This window comes from Cervus elaphus, chromosome 15 (genome assembly GCF_910594005.1).
Source record: "Cervus elaphus chromosome 15, mCerEla1.1, whole genome shotgun sequence".
NCBI classification, from domain to species: Eukaryota; Metazoa; Chordata; class Mammalia; order Artiodactyla; family Cervidae; genus Cervus; species Cervus elaphus.
Window position 1 is genome coordinate 32,437,553 of NC_057829.1, and position 18,598 is coordinate 32,456,150.

At 45.0% G+C, this 18,598-nt stretch overlaps 1 protein-coding gene and 1 long non-coding RNA gene across 11 annotated transcripts in view; one reads left to right on the top strand and one right to left on the bottom strand.

Moving 5' to 3' along the window:
• Nucleotides 1-3,746, top strand: part of LOC122708585 — a 30,016-nt gene extending 26,270 nt beyond the window's left edge. Inside the window, exon 3 of the long non-coding RNA XR_006345223.1 lies at nt 3,621-3,746. This is a non-coding gene — a long non-coding RNA (uncharacterized LOC122708585). The remainder of the gene's footprint in view (nt 1-3,620) is intronic.
• The window catches only part of KCNMA1 (potassium calcium-activated channel subfamily M alpha 1), a 748,888-nt gene that overhangs the window by 235,224 nt on the left and 495,066 nt on the right, over nt 1-18,598 (bottom strand). For all 10 annotated transcript variants that reach the window (XM_043924801.1, XM_043924802.1, XM_043924799.1 and 7 more), the window contains 4 exons: nt 18,135-18,210; nt 11,283-11,358; nt 7,832-8,002; nt 6,153-6,244 (listed from right to left, as the gene is read on the bottom strand). In XM_043924801.1, coding sequence (XP_043780736.1) covers nt 6,153-6,244; nt 7,832-8,002; nt 11,283-11,358; nt 18,135-18,210 — 415 coding nt within the window. The remainder of the gene's footprint in view (nt 1-6,152; nt 6,245-7,831; nt 8,003-11,282; nt 11,359-18,134; nt 18,211-18,598) is intronic.

Here is an 18,598-nt window from a genome sequence, read left to right on the forward strand (position 1 = left end):
AACAGCCCTTTCTCTGAGATGTCACCTCCCTAGACCATTTATCCCTGTAAATCATCTCTGTTTTGCTCTATAACAGAAGCTTAGATCATTCTTGCTTTTGTTGCATGTATTAAAATCTGTACTTGGCATTTCCTTCTACTCCTACCCTTGCCGTCGCCTGTCACCTTCCGGAGGTGTAACCTCTATGTGACAGGTACCACGCATACCTGCCCGACAGGCGGTCCTGCGTGAGTGGCACAGCCTAAGCAAGTGAACCAGTGGAGGTGATAGCAGGAGTGGAGAGCGAGGCAGGTAACTCACTGTGCTGTGTTCTTCGTTCTTGCAACTTTGTTCTAAATTATTCAATGCTTTATAAAATATGAGCACTGACATTGAAGGACGTAATAAAGTACTCTGCTTCATCTTTAAAGGGAAAAGCATGATAAAGTCTTGACATTGAAAAAAAAAAAAAAAGTCTTGACATTGTTGTTGTTCTCTAGTCATGTGGGACTCTTTGTAACCCTATGGACTATAGCCTGCCAGGCTCCTCTGACCATGTGATTCTCCAGGCAAGAATACCAGAGTGGGGTGCCATGCCCCTCCTCCAAGGGATCTTCCCAACCTAAGGATCGAACCTGTGTCTCTTATATCTCCTGCATTGGCTAGCAGGTTCTTTACCACTAGTGCCACCTAGGAAACCCCATGATAAAGTTGGCCCACCCCTATGGTATTGAGGTGGCTTCTTACAATCCTGAGGCCACACCTAGGTTGAAGGGAGACCACCCAAACTCCTTCCAGGAGGACACTGCCTCCTGAGGGTCAAGATTTTCACTCAAAGCTATGAAATAAACCTAGGGAACCCACCCAGGATTTTCCAAGATGGGCAACTGCTATTCTAGTTCTGACAGTTAAGAAACCACTACTACAGAAGTGCCCTGAGCTGTGCAGACCAGCTGGGGAAGTGAAAGGCACAGGTAGATATGTTTGCTGGGGCAAAGAATGCTCTTCTTCAGATGATAAGCAGGTAGGCTGTGCCCAGGAGAGAGCCCAAATCTGGCAGAACATGACAGTCCCACCACAGCTGGCCCCCTAGGAAATGACTCCCCAGGAAGGATGGAATCAGGAAGTGGAGGAACAGGTAGAAACCTACAAATCTCATTTTGGCCAATGATCTGTCTGTTCATGCTTAAGAGCCCCTTGTTGTTAGACACGTTCAAGAGGTAAACACTTTTCCAATCTAACCAAATGAGAAAAACTAGGAAGAAATGTTTCTGTCCCCTCTCCACCTTTTTGTCCTTGACCCTAGGGCCAGGCTCCTTAGAGGCACTAGGTGAGTAGAAGGGGGAGAAGGGTCCAAAGTGATGCTCAGGCCTTTACCTTCCTCATCATCTTCTATGCAATGTTCTGGCCCCACTGCGGGTAGAGGTGGGAGAAAAGTTACAGTGATAGGATCACTGAGTTTAGAGCAGAAAAGAGTCTCAAGAGATGATCTAGACAAGCAGCATGGCCCAGTGTGGTAGACTGACCCTTTACTAGGGTTATGATGTCAGGCAAGTCACTGCAAATGGAGTTGATGGTGATACCTTCCTTACACAGTTGCCATGGGGATGCAGAAGGATGGAAGCATCTGTAGATAATATCATTGCCACAGAAGCCAGTCACGAGACTTGGGTTCTATTGATTCATGCTCTCATTTCCAGAAGGATGTAGCACTCCTCCACCTATATAAGGAGGTCTAAGAGAATCCATTGTACATTTATGTTTCACAGACAGATTTCATGAATAGGAGTTAGAGCCAGGTTCATCTGTGACACCTATTCCCCAGCTAGAAGGGAACACAGACTCCTCATCCAGCCAAGGAGCTTCCTCCCAGTTCTTACATTCATTTCTTGGCCCCCTTTCCATATTCCTTTTCCTCAACTGTCCATCCTTCTCTCTGTGTCCTCCGAGCATTTAGCTACCAGGAATCAGTAGAACAATCCAAACCCATCTATCCTCCCATCTCCCAACCACTTGGCCTAGGGCTGCTAGAGTTTCAGGCCCCAGGAGCCCCATCATGGGAAGTCCAGTGTCTGGATGGCTCCCCAGTCCGGCTGTCTCTGACAAGGGGGTTACCGCAGATGGATTCTTCTCCCTGGCCGATTATTTTCCATGGCCCTTGGCCATGTGACCTCAGACCATGATCTTGTCAGTTCTCATAAACTAACCAGGAGTGGGTTGAGTCACAAGCAGAGAGGAAACCCCTGGGGAAAACAGCAGGAGCTGTGGGAGGAAGAGAGCAAGCTGCGATCCCAAAGGCCATGAGAGCCTCACCCCTCCACTCTACCACCCCACCTCTGAGAGGCTTTGAGCTTACAGGAAGTGAAAGAAGTGGAGACAGTGGCCTCGGGAGGCAGGCTGGACTACAGGAGGGCTACCCTTCTGAATAAGATCTAAGGTCTCAGCCCAAAGAGCCAAATTGTTCCCAAGACCTCAACTCAAGAGACTGCCTGACAAGATACTGGTTACACCTTTGGTTATTGACCAAGTCCCTATCTTACGGACTACATCATAATGGAAAAACTAGAGAATGACTCTTTTTCTCTCTCTCACACACACACACCCCTATATCTACTGTTGGCTCTGGATGTCCTGTAGGAGGTCAGGCCAGAGATGTTGATAAGAATGTAGGCGTGAGCCACTGTGAGCCCTGGATGCTGTGTTGCTGGTGAGGATGTTCTGGGGACACTACATGAACTGTTTCTATTATGCCAACATAGATTAGAACTGAAAATTAGGTGCCGCTGAGATTTTCATATTCTCCAAAATCCTGAAATTGGGTGTTGTGTGAACAAAACCCCATGGTTCTCTACCTAAATTTTTTTTTACTTTAAATGAATTTCCAATTCATGTGTCTCCATGGCTTTGGGTCACGCGTTACCTTGAGTTCTCTGACAAGTTAATGCATTGTTAGAGAAGTTATATTCTGAGCAAAATGTGCACATGTAAACAAATCCCTTAACTATGTATATGTTTAAGTTACTTTCTGGGCATCCATCTGATGAAATCTCAGGGAGAACGAATACATGGATATGTGTCCGTGGGTATAGCACATATATTTATGCATATAGAAAAACACAGGGCAAAGCATGCTATTTTAAGTATGAATTCTATCTTTCAACAAAGTTTAGCTGCTTTTCTTTTGCAAATGCATTTAATTTTATCTGGAAACTTTTTGACGTTAGAAATAGAACAACTGTAGTTTCTCATTATGTTTGCTGCCAGAATCCATGCTTGGTTGCTCAACTAAAGACCTTATATTGCTAATTACTACCACATGCCCATATCCCAAGCGAAAGAAAACTTATTGATTCTGACAGCCCATTCTCTCAACACTGAATTCCAAATGAAAACTCAAATTTTGGCCAAACATAACATTTCATCAATCTTGTTCTACTGACTAGAAAAACAACATCAAACAAAGGGTGCTAATGGCCCTTTATTACCGTTCCTTTCCCAAGCTTATATTTTCTGATGAAAGATCTAAGTGACCAAAGGGCTTCTTTAAACTACTTAGTAATTAGCTTTTGAACCAGGAAACAATGCGTAAAGTAAAGCGAACAGTCCCAGTGCTGATGACAGAACCTATTTTCTGTCCGCAGGGTCGGGGGACCTCAGAGACCCAGAGTGAACATTAAAGGCAAAGTGTGCATTTTCATAAAGGAAGAAGAGAAAAGAGAAAAAACCAGGGTAAAAGTAGTGATAAAAGATGACGGAGATGGAGCCAGAACAAAAGCTGCAGGAAGTCTGTGATCTGAAGCCTTCGACGTGGGGGTTTGCACAGAGGGGCCAAGGCCAAGGGACAACTGGGTGGGACTGGAGTGTGTGAGCGACTGTGGGTCTCAGGGCCTCATCTGGGTCACCCGTCAACAAAAGCCCCCCGCCAGCAGGCCCACCCACACGGGACTATGGCAGCTATTTTGGAGGGAAGAAAAAAAATGTACCTGGAGTGAGAGTCGGGAAATATTTTCAACACAGACATCAGGGCAATTGATTTTATTGACATCTTCAGGGGTGGTGAGGGAGAGGGGAAGGCTGGCTGAGACAGTGGCCTGGGGAGGCCATAAAGGCAGCCCGTGTGCCCCGAGTGCCTTCTGCTTTATGGCGACCTGTCCGCACCTTCAAGGCAAAACGAACCAAGAGGCTGTTTTCCTCTTGGCATGGAATAAATGACCAGTGGAAATCTCTGGACTTATTTGGCCTTTTGGATCTAACCAATGGCCCAGAAATCGGAACAGCTTGGTTCTAATCTCATCCAGGGCTGTTACGATAATAGGAGGAGGAGGGCTCCATCAGAGGGGAGGTGGGGGAACGGCTGCCTCCCTGGAAAAGACGCCAACTGGCCTCCTCTGTCCTCCATGCCTTTGAAAGGAAACGGGTGTCCTGTGGGTAGTTCAAGAAAATGAGTCCTTTTCCCCACCTCCTCATTTTCTAAACAGAGGACTGGACACCTGAGCTCAGGATGCAATGGCATCACTGATGGGAGAAGAGGTGGGCTCCTTCCAATGTGACCGTCAGGCAAGGAGGAGGCGGTGGATGGAAACACGATGCTACTCCTTTTATTTTTCTCTTAAAGAGCAAATAAGCTATTCAAGAGTTCATTTGAAAATGCATAATCATGGCTGATTGTGTTGTTGTATAGCAGAAACCAACACAACACTGTAAAAATGAACAAATATGTATTTAAATTTAATCAAAAGCTGTGGCTCAGATGGTAAAGAATCTGCCTGAAATGCAAGAAACCCGGGTTTGATGCCTGGGTCGGGAAGACCCCCTGGAGAAGGGAATGGCAACTCACTCCAGTATTCTTGTCTAGAGGATTCTATGGACAGAGGAGCCTGGTGGGCTTCAGTCCATGGAGTAGCTAAGAGTCAGACATGACTGAGTGAAAATTTTAAAATGTATGGAATAAGAACAAAACAAAAAACCCCTAATTCCATAATAGGAACTTCCATGACTGGGGAAGGGGCAAAGTGATAAAAAATATTCTGTATCTTGGTCTAGGCGGTAGTTACTGGGTGTGTACATAGGTATAAAATCCTTGAGCTATACATAAAGATGTGTATATCTTACTCAATGGAAGTTAAAATGAAAACCAAAACTCAAAAGCAAACAAAATCCAATGCTCAAAATAAGCTTTGAAAGAAAAACAGTACAGAATGGTTGCTTCCACCCTGCCTCCCTCCAACCTTCTCCTTCGAGACAGAGCAGTCAAGGCCTTACATCTACTTAGGAGTAAAACTTCCAGCTGACAACACACCCACACACTGACACTGATATTGACAAAATGATGTGAGCACAAATCGAAACAGTTCCCAAGAAGAAAGCATTCATGTATGGAAAGCCAAACAAAAGATGCATCAGGAAGCCCGCGCAGTGCCCTGATATACTATAAACATATTTCTTGTCCAGAAGGAATTTCAACTGAGTAATGAGTCCCTCTGAGGATAAGCTTGGTACCTCCTGGCTAAAGAGACCTGGTCTCCTGGGGACCAGAGTGCCAATGTCGCCTTGATCTTGCCCTCCTTGGGACTCCCCTGCTGGAGTATGAACCCATGGTTTGGCTGCACAAAAACCCCGTAAGATGACATCTCTTTAGTCTTAGGGACCAGAATGTAATCAATCACCTAATTAATACAAAGAATGAATAAACTGGGCTTAGACATTAGGGATCAGAATAGAAAATATGAGTTCAGTAACACATGGACGCCTTCCAGGATAAATATATTATGTCTCTTGGAAAGATGGGTGGGGAAGACAGTTGTGAATGGAAACAGGTCTCCGTAGTTGGTCCTTGTGATAACTTGGAGGGGTCATTCTGACATCACGCCCCACACAGAATGTGGCCCTTCAGGTGGGTGTAAGGGGGGCAGGATTCAGGTGTCACCGCCATAGGGGCTCTGAAAGTCACTCAACCACATCTCTTCTGATGCAACTGACTTACTTTCTGCCTCCATGTTTGTTAAAAGTCCCGCCGAATTTATTCCGATTCAGGATGAGAGCAGCAATTTCGGGCACGTAGCGGGCAAACATTGCCTACATGCGTGAAACAAAGAAACAAAAGCCAAAACAAAAATGGCATGCAGAGAGGATTCTACCGCAGCGGAGGCAGCAACGCCTCTTGGCATACTTACTTTCTTCCACTAACCGCACTATAGGAGCCCCCGTATTTCTTGCGGTTTCCTATTAACTCTATGATTTCAGGGACGTAGCTGGCAAACATGGCCTGAGGAGAAGATAGGAGACAGAAGAGAGACTAAAAAGACAGGCCAAAGAAAGGGGGTGACCTTTTCAGAAGGGGGAGGGGGGGAATACTAAGATCTGAAAACACAAAAGGACTAGAACTGCAAAGGTACATATTCATGGGCTGGATTGTATTTAAGAAAAAAAAAAAAAAAAGAGCAAGCTTCTGAAGTTACATAGGACAAAAAACAAACATTAACCAACCTAGACAACTAAAAAAAAACCAAAAAAATCAGTTAAGAAAAATGTAAAGGAGACAGGAATAAATAAATTGATATCTAGCTCTACTTCCTGAAGAGAAATAAGGGGAGGCATGCTAGAGAATAACACACACACACACACACACACACTCATTCATAAACACACAATTTTAAGAGAAAACCTTCCTTTCTAATTAAAATTCACATGATAATCCCTGCCTTTATGAGTGATTAAAGACAATAAACACCAAGAGAAGATTTAAAAATATATAAACTTTTCCATTAAAAAAAAAATCACTAAAAAGCACATAAGGTAAATTTAGGAAATCACATGGGAGGAAAGAATAGCGAGGAGAAACACAAATCTGCCATGTTTTGTCCAACAAACATTGTGCTTGTGGCTGGATAATGCAATCGTGTGATCTGCAGGGACCTCACGGGTACTGCAGGAATGCTGTGAGCATGTACACACCACACGTACATTTATATACATTTCTCAAATGTATATGCCATATGCATACAAAACAGAGTGTGTATGCATGAGATAAATGCATGTGCAGTGTACATATGTGAAAGCTGTGTGTGAGTTTAGGTTTACCTCACACACAGCAAAAATCTAAATATTGAATGGGCTATTCTGAAAGACAAAATGCAGTCACTGCCGATGAGCAGCCAGAAATCCCCCTTAAAAAGTATGTGGTAAACCACCAAGATGATCTGTGTAGACCAGAAAAGCAAACAGTGCGACTTTCTGACTTACAGAGTGAGGGCGGAAACACCCATCCGTGTCGCTCTGTAAGGGAGTTGTGGTCTGTTTACAAAACCACACTCAGCTCACGTGGTGATGTCCATCCGGGGAGGAGTGCACTCTCTGTCCTCTGGGGTGGGGACCCTCCTCTTTAGGGCAAGGGCCCAGCCACAGTGTTTGTTGGAAGTTTGGGAAGGACCGGGATGGGGGTGGGGAGCTCTTGAAACCGCAAATTGTCTACAGAGTATCAACATTATCTACCCGGTCAGGTGATAACACTGTCCTTGCAGAATATCAGAGGCTGAATTACATTATGAAGGCACAGACCCTCTCACTTGATAAGTGAGCATCCCTTTCTTAAGACAATTAGGTTTGCTACGGGCTAAATGGCCATCCCTCACAAGGACACTGTGCCTGGGTCTCCGGGAAACAAACTCAATACACAAAAGAAATAGGCAGAAAAGGCACCCTGGCATTTGGGATTGCCTTAACTGGACTGTAACACTAAGGCAGTCACTTGCTTCTAATGCAGAAACACAGGGTCAAATACACAGCCTTCAGAAAATGGATAATAGAAAATATCAATGATCACAAAATCAGCGTTGTAAGAAAGCGTTTTTACCAGTCCCCCGAGGATGAAGAAGACCATGAAGAGACGCCCGAGCGTGGTTTTTGCATAAACATCCCCGTAACCAACAGTGGACATGGTCACCATGAGCAGATAGACACATTCCCAGTAGGTAAGAGCCTGGTTGTTTTGGAAATTTTCCCATGGGTCCCCTGAATTCTCCACCTAAATCAAGGAGACAGGGGAGAGAAAGGAAAAACATTATAGGTGTAATAGACCAGAAACACCAAAGCTCCAGCATCTAGGCTATTTTTGGATGTTCAGCACCTTCAACCGCAGGAGTTTGCTGCCCCAAGTGGAGCTCTGTAAGTTGGGCTCACAGCCTCTGAGCAGGTAGTGGAAGAAGTAAAGTGAAAGCCACACCCACATACCCACCAGGCTGATGGGGGCAGAGAAGAGAAGGAACTGAGGTATGTATCCAGAGTCCATTTTCTTCTCACTGTTAAAGATCTGAGGTCAGCAGAATTTTAGGGCACTGCCTCTGGCCGTGTGTTACAGCATTCTTTTCCAGGAAAGAGCCAGAGAGCCCTGCCCTGGTCTAGAGTTTGTTCAGTCCCCAAGAAATCCTGGACCCTCCCACAGAGAGCCTCCTCCTTTCATCCTTTTGACCAAGGAGATGCCTGGGGGACCCTGCTCGTTCAGATTACGCACCCAAACCCTGAACAGCATCTCTCAGAGTCTGACTAGGCTCTCCCTGCTTTGCAGAAGATCAGGGACCGCTCTGCCCTGCAAACTGCAGTAGCCTCCCTCAGGAGCACAAAATGTGAGCTCAGGAGAGCTATTCCAAACTGTACACTCTGTAGACAAAGGACCAGCAAGCTTAGTCTGTGCAGGGCCAGATGGTCAATATTTTCAGCTTTGCGGCCCATAGGGTTTCTGCTTTCTGTGGGGACAACTCATCTCTGCAGGTATAGCAGGAAATCTCTCAGAGGCAATGGGTGTGGAAAACTTCTGCTCCTGATTTCTTTTTGTTCAGTCGCTCAGTCATGTCTGACTCTTTGCGACCCCATGGACTGCAGCACGCCAGGTTTCCCTATCCTTCAACATGTCCCAGAGCTTGCTCAAACTCATGTCCATTGACATGAGTTTGCTGGTGATGAGTTTGGATCGGTGATGCCATCCAGCCATCTCATCCTCTGTTGTCCCCTTCTCCTCCTGCCTTCAATCCTTCCCAGCATCTGGGTCCTTTCTAATGAACCAGCTCTTTGCATCAGGTGGCCAAAGTACTGGAGCTTCAGCCTCAGCATCAGTCCTTCCAATGAATATTCAGGACTGATTTCCTTTAGGATTGACTGGTTTGATCTCCAAGGGACTCTCAAGAGTCTTCTCAAACAGCATGGCTCAAAAGCATCAATTCTTTGGCATTCAGCCTTCTTTACGGTCCAACTTTCACATCCATACATGACTACTGGAAAAACCATAGCTTTGACTGTATGGACCTTTGTCAGCAAAGTAATGTCTTTGCTTTTTAATATGCTATCTCAGTTGGTCACAGTTTTTCTTCCAAGGAGCAAGCATCTTTTAATTTCATGGCTGCAGTCACCATCTGCAGTGATTTTGGAGCCCAAGAAAATAAAGTCTGTCACTGTTTCCATCGTTTCCCCATCTATTTGCATGAAGTGATGGGACCGGATGCCATGATCTTCGCTTTTTGAATGTTGAATTTTAAGCCAGCTTTTCCACTCTCCTCCTTCACCTTCACTTGCAGTCGCCCATCTCTGCCTTAGACTCACAAAACACTTCCTGTCCTCCCATCACCTATGATCTGCCAACAAATGTGAGGCAGGTAGGAGAGATATTGTAGAGGAGAGGGGCCCAGCCCTACCATACACCCCAAGGCCAATGCCTGTGACCTGCCAGAATGGTCCCTGTGGATGGCCGGCCCCAAGCCTCCCTCCAGATCGCCAGACTGCCTCCGCAGAAAGTGTCCAAGACCTGGCCTCTTTCACACATCAGTGCTTGTCCTCAATGTGCCCTTTCTCGTGGAGGTTTCCTGGTGAAGAAGAATGTACTGGGTTGGCCCAAAAGTTCATTTGGGTCTTTCCATAAAATGTTATGAAATGAACTTTTTGTCTAATCCAGTACTTCAGACAACAGTAAGGTGAGGTCACTGCTGATTGAAAACAACCAACTAACCCTCCATATCTGTGCTTTTTGACACTTGGCAGAGTTAGAGTGATTATCTAAGGGTGATTTCATCCAAGAATCTCATCAGTATAAAAGGGTGGGGAACCATCAGATCCAGTAACTGAGTGATAGCTCAGAAGTTTTCCTTTGAAAGCCAATCACAAAAATCCCAATGGTAGATAGGCAACAATGCTTCCTTCCATCCCTTAAGCAGACTGAAGCTCAGCAAGGGAAGGACAACTTTACTCAAAACTTCTGTTAGATGATGTTCCTTCCAGGTGTAACAGTTTGTGTTTGTATGAAGTACACATCTCAAAATAGCTATACTCTCTAAAAGTATAGAGAAAAAAAGCTATACTCCCAGGCAGAAATCTGCCCTTGGAATGTGAGTACAGCTTGACTTCACAATATAAGGCTTTCGGTGAGTTGTTAATTTAAAAGAACTAACATTTTTGAGATGCAAAATAACTTGACAGGTAATCAAGCAAAAGAATCAAAGAGGCCTTTTTGTAAGGGGGAGTGAGTGAAAGTCACTCATTCATGTCCAACTCTTTGTGACCCCATGGACTATATAGTCCATGGAATTCTCCAGGCCAGAATACTGGAGTGGGTAGCTGTTCCCTTCTCCAGGGGATCTTCCCAACCCAGGGATCGAACCCTGGTCTCTCGCATTGCAGGTGGATTCTTTACCAGCTGAACCACCAAGGAAGCCCTTGTAAGTGGAAAGCGAAGAGAAATTGAGGAATCTGTTATTTGTTACTTATTAAGAGATGTGTGGTTCAGCTGGTAAAGAATCCACCTGCAATGCGAGAGACCAGGGTTCGATCCCTGGGTTGGGAAGATCCCCTGGCGAAGGGAACAGCTACCCACTCCAGTATTCTGGGCTGAAGAATTCCACGGACTGTATGGCTCATGGGGTTGCAGAGAGTCGGACACAACTAAGGAACTTTCACTTCACTTCAAGAGATGGGGATCAGACTTCCTATCTGGTCGCCAACCTTTTCCAGTGATTGCTTAGGAAGCACTGCCATCGTGTGGTTTACTGAGGTTATTGCAGACAGAATGAAAAAAATCTACAGAAGCCCCTGCCCCAGCCATACAGGTGAGCTGAAAAACACAGGATTAGAGTGTGAACATGACTCACCATTTGGAACCAGTTTGGGGTAAAAGGGTTGGAAACCTAGACAACTTGTGCGGTTGTTTTTCCTTTTTCTGCATTCTCCAGCTGGGCTGAAGTTTGTCTCCCAGGTAATAAAATGACTCTGAGAGGGTCTTCTTCCAGAAAAGCCAGAACTGAAGCATCCTCAAGGATACTTACCAAATGGATGAACCCGGCTGCTGTGAGCCACGTGCTGATAAAAATGGAGAGCAGATTCACCAGCTTGATGGAATTACTGTGCAAAAGAGACAAAAAAGCAAGATGCCCAAGTTACAGAAGACCCTGTTGGGAGTGGGTTCCAGAGCAACAGCGCCCCTTTAGGGAGGAGGCAGCCCACCCCCAAGCCCCCAGTGTTCCTCCATCATAAGGGAAGGATCTGAAAGGCAGCAAATGTAGTTTAGGCTGGAGCCTGTAGGAAGATGACATCTGAGTTGGTGCAAGTGGTCCCTAAATTAACCCCTCTGGTTGTTTAACATTTTTTTTATTACTTTTTACTTTGAACATTTTTATATCTACAGAAATAGTGAAAGCCAAGTATAATAAACACTGGGATGCCCTTCACCTAACATTTTGCCACATTGGCTTTATCTGTATATTTTCCCTCTCTTTCTCTTTTTTTTTCTGGATGAAACCATTTACAAGCATGTTGTAGACATCACAACACAATCTTACAAACTCTTCAGCACTCAACACCTAAGAAGGACACAATGTAAAACAATCATAGTACAATTGTCCTGCCTAAGGAAATTAACACAGATTCAGTAATGTCATCTAATATTCACTCCCAAGCTAGATTTCTGCAGTTGCTCTGAAATTAGGCTTACTTATGCTCTCATGTTTTCACCCTGACTAAAGAAGTAATAGAGATAATAATGTGCTGCATTTGATTATTATGTGGCTTTAATCTAGGAGTCAGGAAACTTCTAATAAAGGGACAGATAGTAAATATCCAGGCTTTGCTGGGACATAAAGTCTCTGTTGCAACTACACACAGGAGACTTGTAAAGGAATTAGTTGTGGCTGTGTTCCAATAAAACTTTATTTACAAAGACAGGCAGTGGGCTGATTGGCCCACAGGCTGTGTATTTGCCATTCTCTGCTTTATTCTCCTTTAATCTGTATATAACACACCCCGCCTCCCTCCCTCCCAACACACACACACACACCCTTTTTATTCTGTTTTTCTGTGATTATTTTATTTGCTATGCACCCAGGCCTGCTGTTATCCAGAAAGTCCCATATTCTGGATTTGTCTGACTGTTGCCCCCTGACTAGATCCTGTTTCAATACATCTGTTGAGATACCTGCCTGGGATGGCATCACATCAGGAAATTTCAACTGTTACACCAGGTTCAGTCACTTGGTGTCCGTGGGCGCCACTGAAAGTCACCAGGTTCCCTTTGTAATCAATATGCCAGCTGGGGAGTGGGACTTTGGGGCCATAGGAACATCCTATTCCCCAGCAATCTTACACCTAAAATTTTCGCCATCCACTGGTGTTCTTTAAGAAGATCAATTGGAACTCACTAGATATTTAGCTCCCTGAGAGTAGGGGCCATGTCAGCCAGAAGCCTGGGAGTGGTGCGTCCCTGGTGCACAGTAGGGCCTCTAAGAATTTGCATAGAGTGAGGTGGTCTCCTCTCTGCATTCTTCCTATCTGCCTTCACCCCGTTTACTTCCACTGGGTGTACAGCCCCTCAACCACTGTTGTCAGGAGGTCGTTCCCCTGTCCACAGGCTCTCAGGGACTAAAATACTATGTCTACACTGCCTCCTTCCACACCTGCTCAAGTTTCAGATTCTCCTACCACTATTCTTTCTACATAAACTCTTGCAACTTCTATCAAAGCCAAAAATATCTGCCAAGTCTTTGTTTATGCTATGACTCAGCTTGAAAGCCATCCCCACCTACTGAAGATTTCCCTTTCTCCAAAGCTTGGTATAGCCCACTGGCAATTCAAAGTGACCTGTGGCTTTTTTATCTCCAGCTAATCTTTGGACACCAATCCCACTCTCTTAAGCCATCATTTTTACATTTCTAGTTGACTCTCTCATGTTCCCAACTGCATCATGCAGAAAAGAACCCTATTTTCTATCTTTTTCAGTCTTCCCAGAGGGGTGTAACACTGCCCACAGGCTGGTTCAGCCCATCAGACTTAACAGATTGATCTCTGACCCCTTCCACCTCTTTCTCAAGGGAAAACGAATGAGTAAAATTCTGAGAGTTTAAGATCACCCTGGTAAGAATGGCGAGCCCAGTTCTCCCACAGGATTTACCATGTGCACTGCCATTTTAAGTACTGCATGTGTATTAATTCATCTAATCTTCATAAGGACTCTATGAGTTGGTCCCAAGGTTTAGAAACTGACCCAAGTTCACACAAGTAGGCAGCAGAATTGGGATTTGAACCCAGGCAGTGTGGCCCCAAAGACCGCCCTTTCGTCCACTACCCTGTACAAGAACCACAGACTGGGGTCCACCAGAAAGTCCTCCGTGTTGTGAAAGCAAAGCTGTGACTCCCCCACACTCTTGCACAGGATATGAAAAGGGTCAGAGGGCACTGCTCCAGAGAGAAGAGAGGTTACCACCATATCCACTGCCCAACCAGTTTCTCAAGGGGAGGCCAGAATAAAGGAAAAGCCTCCTCTGAGGTCCATCAACACTGGAGAGTGGGAGACTCACGAGGAACAGGCAGTCAGGAGCAAAGAAAGAGATCTCAGGGACACCTGTGTTGCTCAACTTCTCAGAAGATAATTAAGTGCCGAGGTGACTCACTCACATAGCCCTGGATGCTGGAACAAAGCAGTGTCTCAACAATAACTGTGCAGAGCCCTCTTGAGATATTAAAACTATGGGAGTCTCTGGGCCTCCTGGTGCTTTGGAAAATGACCTAGTATGGTGATTATTAATCTCTTAGTGATTGTCACAGTGATACTAATAGCGCTTAAGGGAGCTCTCTGTTGTGTAGAGAACATTTTATCATTGTTGCTGAAAGAGTCTCTATTAAGCGCTGAAATCTGATTATTTTTATGGCATCTGCATTATTTCAGATCCCCAGTATTAGGATTTGCTTTTCAAATTAAACTCTATGACCAGGCAATCATCTAAAAGCTCTATGCAAGAGATACAAGATTAACTCTTGGTGCACTCTCTCCATATTCTAACATTTGAACCTCACCAGGCTGCAAAGAGCTCCTTGGAAGGAGGAAAAAGGTTGCAGGGCAGGTCTGTGGGCTCTGCGTGGACACTGGAGATAAAGACTTGAGGCCAAGTCCAGTCCAGAAGTCTGGACTGAACCCTAAGGTCCTAATGATGAGAGTGATTGGAACAATTCAGATTCTAGCATCCTCATGATAAGGGATAAAAAGTGTGATCTTTGCATGATAGCCTAACTTCACTTTCTTTCTGGGACCCTGGCCCATGAGTTCTCACTAGCCACGAAAGGATACAATGAATCATCCACTGGCAGACACAGAGACAGTCCTGTGTTTACAGATCAGAGACCTTTCTCAGGACTCTGTAGATACTGGGGGAGAAAGAGAAAGAGAGAGAGAGATGGTGTGTGTGTCTCTGTAGATACTGGAAGAATGAATGCCCATCTCTTTCCAAGATTATCTCTAAAGACACAGAACCATGGGGGTTATCTTTGCTCAGTGAATTTACCAGGACATATTTTGGTTGACACTGAAAATGTCATCCTCCTTCTAGAAAGAAATACAAATTCGTCCCAGTTCTGGTTGATTAGTATCTTCCTCTTTGCTTCTGGCTGAGAATACAGATAGGTGCCAATATCCTTATTTTGTTTCATTGTTACCTTTGCCAGAAAGATGTGAAGCCCCCTCAAAGTCATCTGCACTGTATCCAGTGGGAATGAAGGGTCTGATCTCTTAAGACACAGGGTGAAGCCAATTCAAGTTCTGTCAATTCTACGCCTTAAATATCATTCAATTTCTCTCCCTTTTCTAAGTCCAGTCCCTAGTACCAATGCCTGGACAACTGCCCCCCGACATCTAAATATCGATGGCTAAGATGTTTCAAACCCACTTTCTATACAATTTCCATGTGGAATTTATGACATCCAAGAGCCTTCATGATGTGGCCTCTGCCTGCAAGTCTCTGTATTGAATATTCTTTTAAAAGACTTTAAACTTGGAGCCATTTCTGAGGCCATTTTGGTAGTACAGTGGTTTCAGTTTCCAAAATGTAAAAAAAAAAAAGAAAAGAAAAGAAAAGGGTGTTGTTTAGGTAAATGATGGTAAATATTGTACATAGCATGGAATGCTACATGGGAAATGAGTGACATGGTAGAATAGTTGTTGTGGTTGTTCAGTCACTAAGTCATGCTCAACTCTTTGCGACACTATGGACTGTAGCCTGCCAGGCACCTCTGTTCTTGAGGTTCTCCAGACAAGAATACTGGAGTGGGTTGCCATGACCTCCTCCAGGGGATCTTCCTGACCCAGGGATTGAACACACGTCTCCTGCATTGGCAGGCAGCTTCTTTACCACTGAGTCATCAAGGAAGTTCCTCTAAGGGGCTCTCCCCTCTCACTTACGTTCTTCTTGCAGCTGCTGTGATTGGAAATCAGCTGCACCCTCCGTCCCTCTCACACGCCCAGTCTCCAGCCTCACCAAGATGACACCTGGCTGTCTATAAGGCTTACTGAAGACACCCTTTTTGCCTTGAAAAGATCCTTGACTGCCCCTCATTCAGTCTGAGCCTTGTTTAACTATTCTCCTCTATGCCTCCCAAGGTCTGCAGTCCCAGTACCAACCATATTCTGGCTCTCCCTCCCTCAGGGGCTCTCAGAAAGCAGAACTCAATCCTGGCACCCTCTCACCGTTGCACAGATGGGTGCTCGATTCAGGCTTGAGCTGACTCACTCACATGGTTGTGACCACAAGCCAAAGGAACTGGGACAATTCCAAGTGTGAGGCTGAGATGGAAACCATCCTCCAATGACAGGAGGAGTTTAATTCTGTGGGCAGCAGGATGCTGGGAAAATGTTTGGGGCTTAGGATGGCAGACTCCGTGGTAGCCCGCCACCACATGACTCTCCCAACATGGAAAGTCACCTCTTACCCTCACTCATTGCTTCAGTTATTCCCCTCCTCTGCACCGGGAGAAGGAACTGCCTTAACTGTAGAGTTCTCAGGAGGACTGTTTCCCCAAGGGATGCCAGTGCTATTTCCGACATCTAAAGGAAAGTTTTGCCCACCCCCCCATGCCAAGAAGTGGGAAATTGGTGGACCTCTTGGCAAAAGCCCAGAAAAAGATATTTTACACAGATGGTTATCATTGTCCTAAGTCCAGAAAGGATTCACATGGAGTACAAGGAAGGTGAGAACACAGTTCTTTCCGTGTTATTCCTCGGAGTGATGGCACCTTCTTAAAATGCTGGGGTCCAAGAGTTAAAAGACTCCTGAACAAGTAGACATGAACCAGGGAGACAGAGGCACTATACCATGTTAGACAGTGTGGATAGCTTCACATAACACCATCCCCATGAGTGCCTCTTAAATACAGCCCCTGTGATCGGCACTGGGTCCTCACCAAGTCTACCTTTAAAAACCCAGTGCAGCAAATATGATATAGGCAAACCTTAGGGATGGCTAGCTTTGTCAATCATTTTAATTTCAAGAGTAATATGGGTCCAGTGCACACAAGAGTCATAAAATGGTAGAAATGAAGGTTACTGTCACTCAGAAGAAATATGAAGAATGACAATATTCATCCTATATTCATAACAGTACACACAGTGGAGCACCAGCAAATTCTGACCCCAGGATTATGAAAGCAAGGGTGTTGGAACACTGTAGAAGACTCCCACAGCATTCGATGCTCATTTTCTTTTTAACTTGACTAACAGAAAGTGAGTTTATTCCCCCATTCACACAGATGGACAGTTAGCAAGGGGAAATCAGTCTGGAATTAAAACAAACAAAAATAAACGAAAAACACTAAGACCCTAAGAGGAAAGCCAATAGCCTGTCACACTTGTTGGATGTGACATATTCTGGAAGTTGAGCCCCAGCCTCAGTTACTGGGAAAACAATGCTAAGTCCAAGTGCCCCCCCGCAGCCGCACCGTTCCCCTCCCCCGACCCCCGCATGCAGGTGTATTAATTATAAATCACAAACTCGGAGGTGTCCTGTTTTTCATCATTTATCAAACACGCTAAGGCCAACCGAAGAGGAAATGGAACATTAGCAGTGAGTTTCTCAAAGTGTAATTTCCTATGAGAGAAATTTATGACCTGTACTTATTCTCCATTAAAAGACGTCCAACCTCTTTTATTAGTTTATTCATCAAGGCAGCCCTGGTTTCAGGCCAGCTCTGAGAACCTGCAGGTCATCAGGAAAAGGGTCTCTGGGGAATTTTTTTCTCCTGGTCCAGTAGTGTTTTCCAGATCATAACACAGTTAACAGAAGTAGTCATGGCGCCTTCGGCAGGAGGTTTTTAGGTATTCCCCAGAAGGCAATTCACAGAGCAAGCCCCAGGGGCTACACGGGCTATAAAGTGAACATCTAGAATGTACTTTGAAATGAAATGATTTTCTGTTTGCCGTATGAGGTTTGTGATTGCCTCTCAAAGAGCATTGCTTCCACTGCTTTTATGGCCAGGTTCAATTTCTTATTTAGTGATGTAATAAAGGGGTGATTTAAAACCTGTGAGCAAGGACTTCCCAATCAATGAGCAGACCTATCCCTCACTCACTGTGCTCCTCTCTCCACGATGCTGTGGCTGGTGCCCAAGCAACCCCACATGGTGCCCTAAAACTGTCTCTACTTTCCCATATACACGGCCCTTTCTCTCTCTTCACCATAGAGTCCCTTGCCCTGCAGAAGATCCAACTCTAGGCTCTCCCTGGATTTCTGTGTTGTAGCATTTTCTCTGTGCACAAAAGAACACTAATTTTATCATAATGAAGGCAAACACACCTGATATTTACAACTTAGCACTGGGGACCAGAAGGAGGGGAAAAAAAAATTGGAGAAAGAACATCTTACCTTGTTTTCAGGATATTCAGAAACTGTAAAATTTCTGAAAACTGGATCAGTCTGAGAGCTCTTAAAAATCTCAAACCTGGAAAGAGAAATGAAATTAGAGATGTGTTATTTTCAATCTGCAGTTTTAATGCCTGCGCTCTGCTGCTGGATTTAGAGCTGCCAAGGTGGAGGGATATGAAACTCCTGCAGAAGACTGAACCATCCGGTACCTTGGATGTAGTTCTTCATCCTGATCCTTGACTGGTTTAATCTCAGCTGGTAAACTCACATTCTCATTAAAGGGAGACTGTGTGGAGCGACCGCAGAGGAAGTTCCGGTGGGGAGAGCCCAGTTCACTGAGCTCTCCTGTGTCCATCTCTGATTTAAAGCGCTATGTCTAAGTTACACGGTTGTTTGAGAGGATTCTGTCTCTGAAAAGTACTGGGAATAGCTCAGCATAACCCTTGTGCTAAGAGCAGATTAGG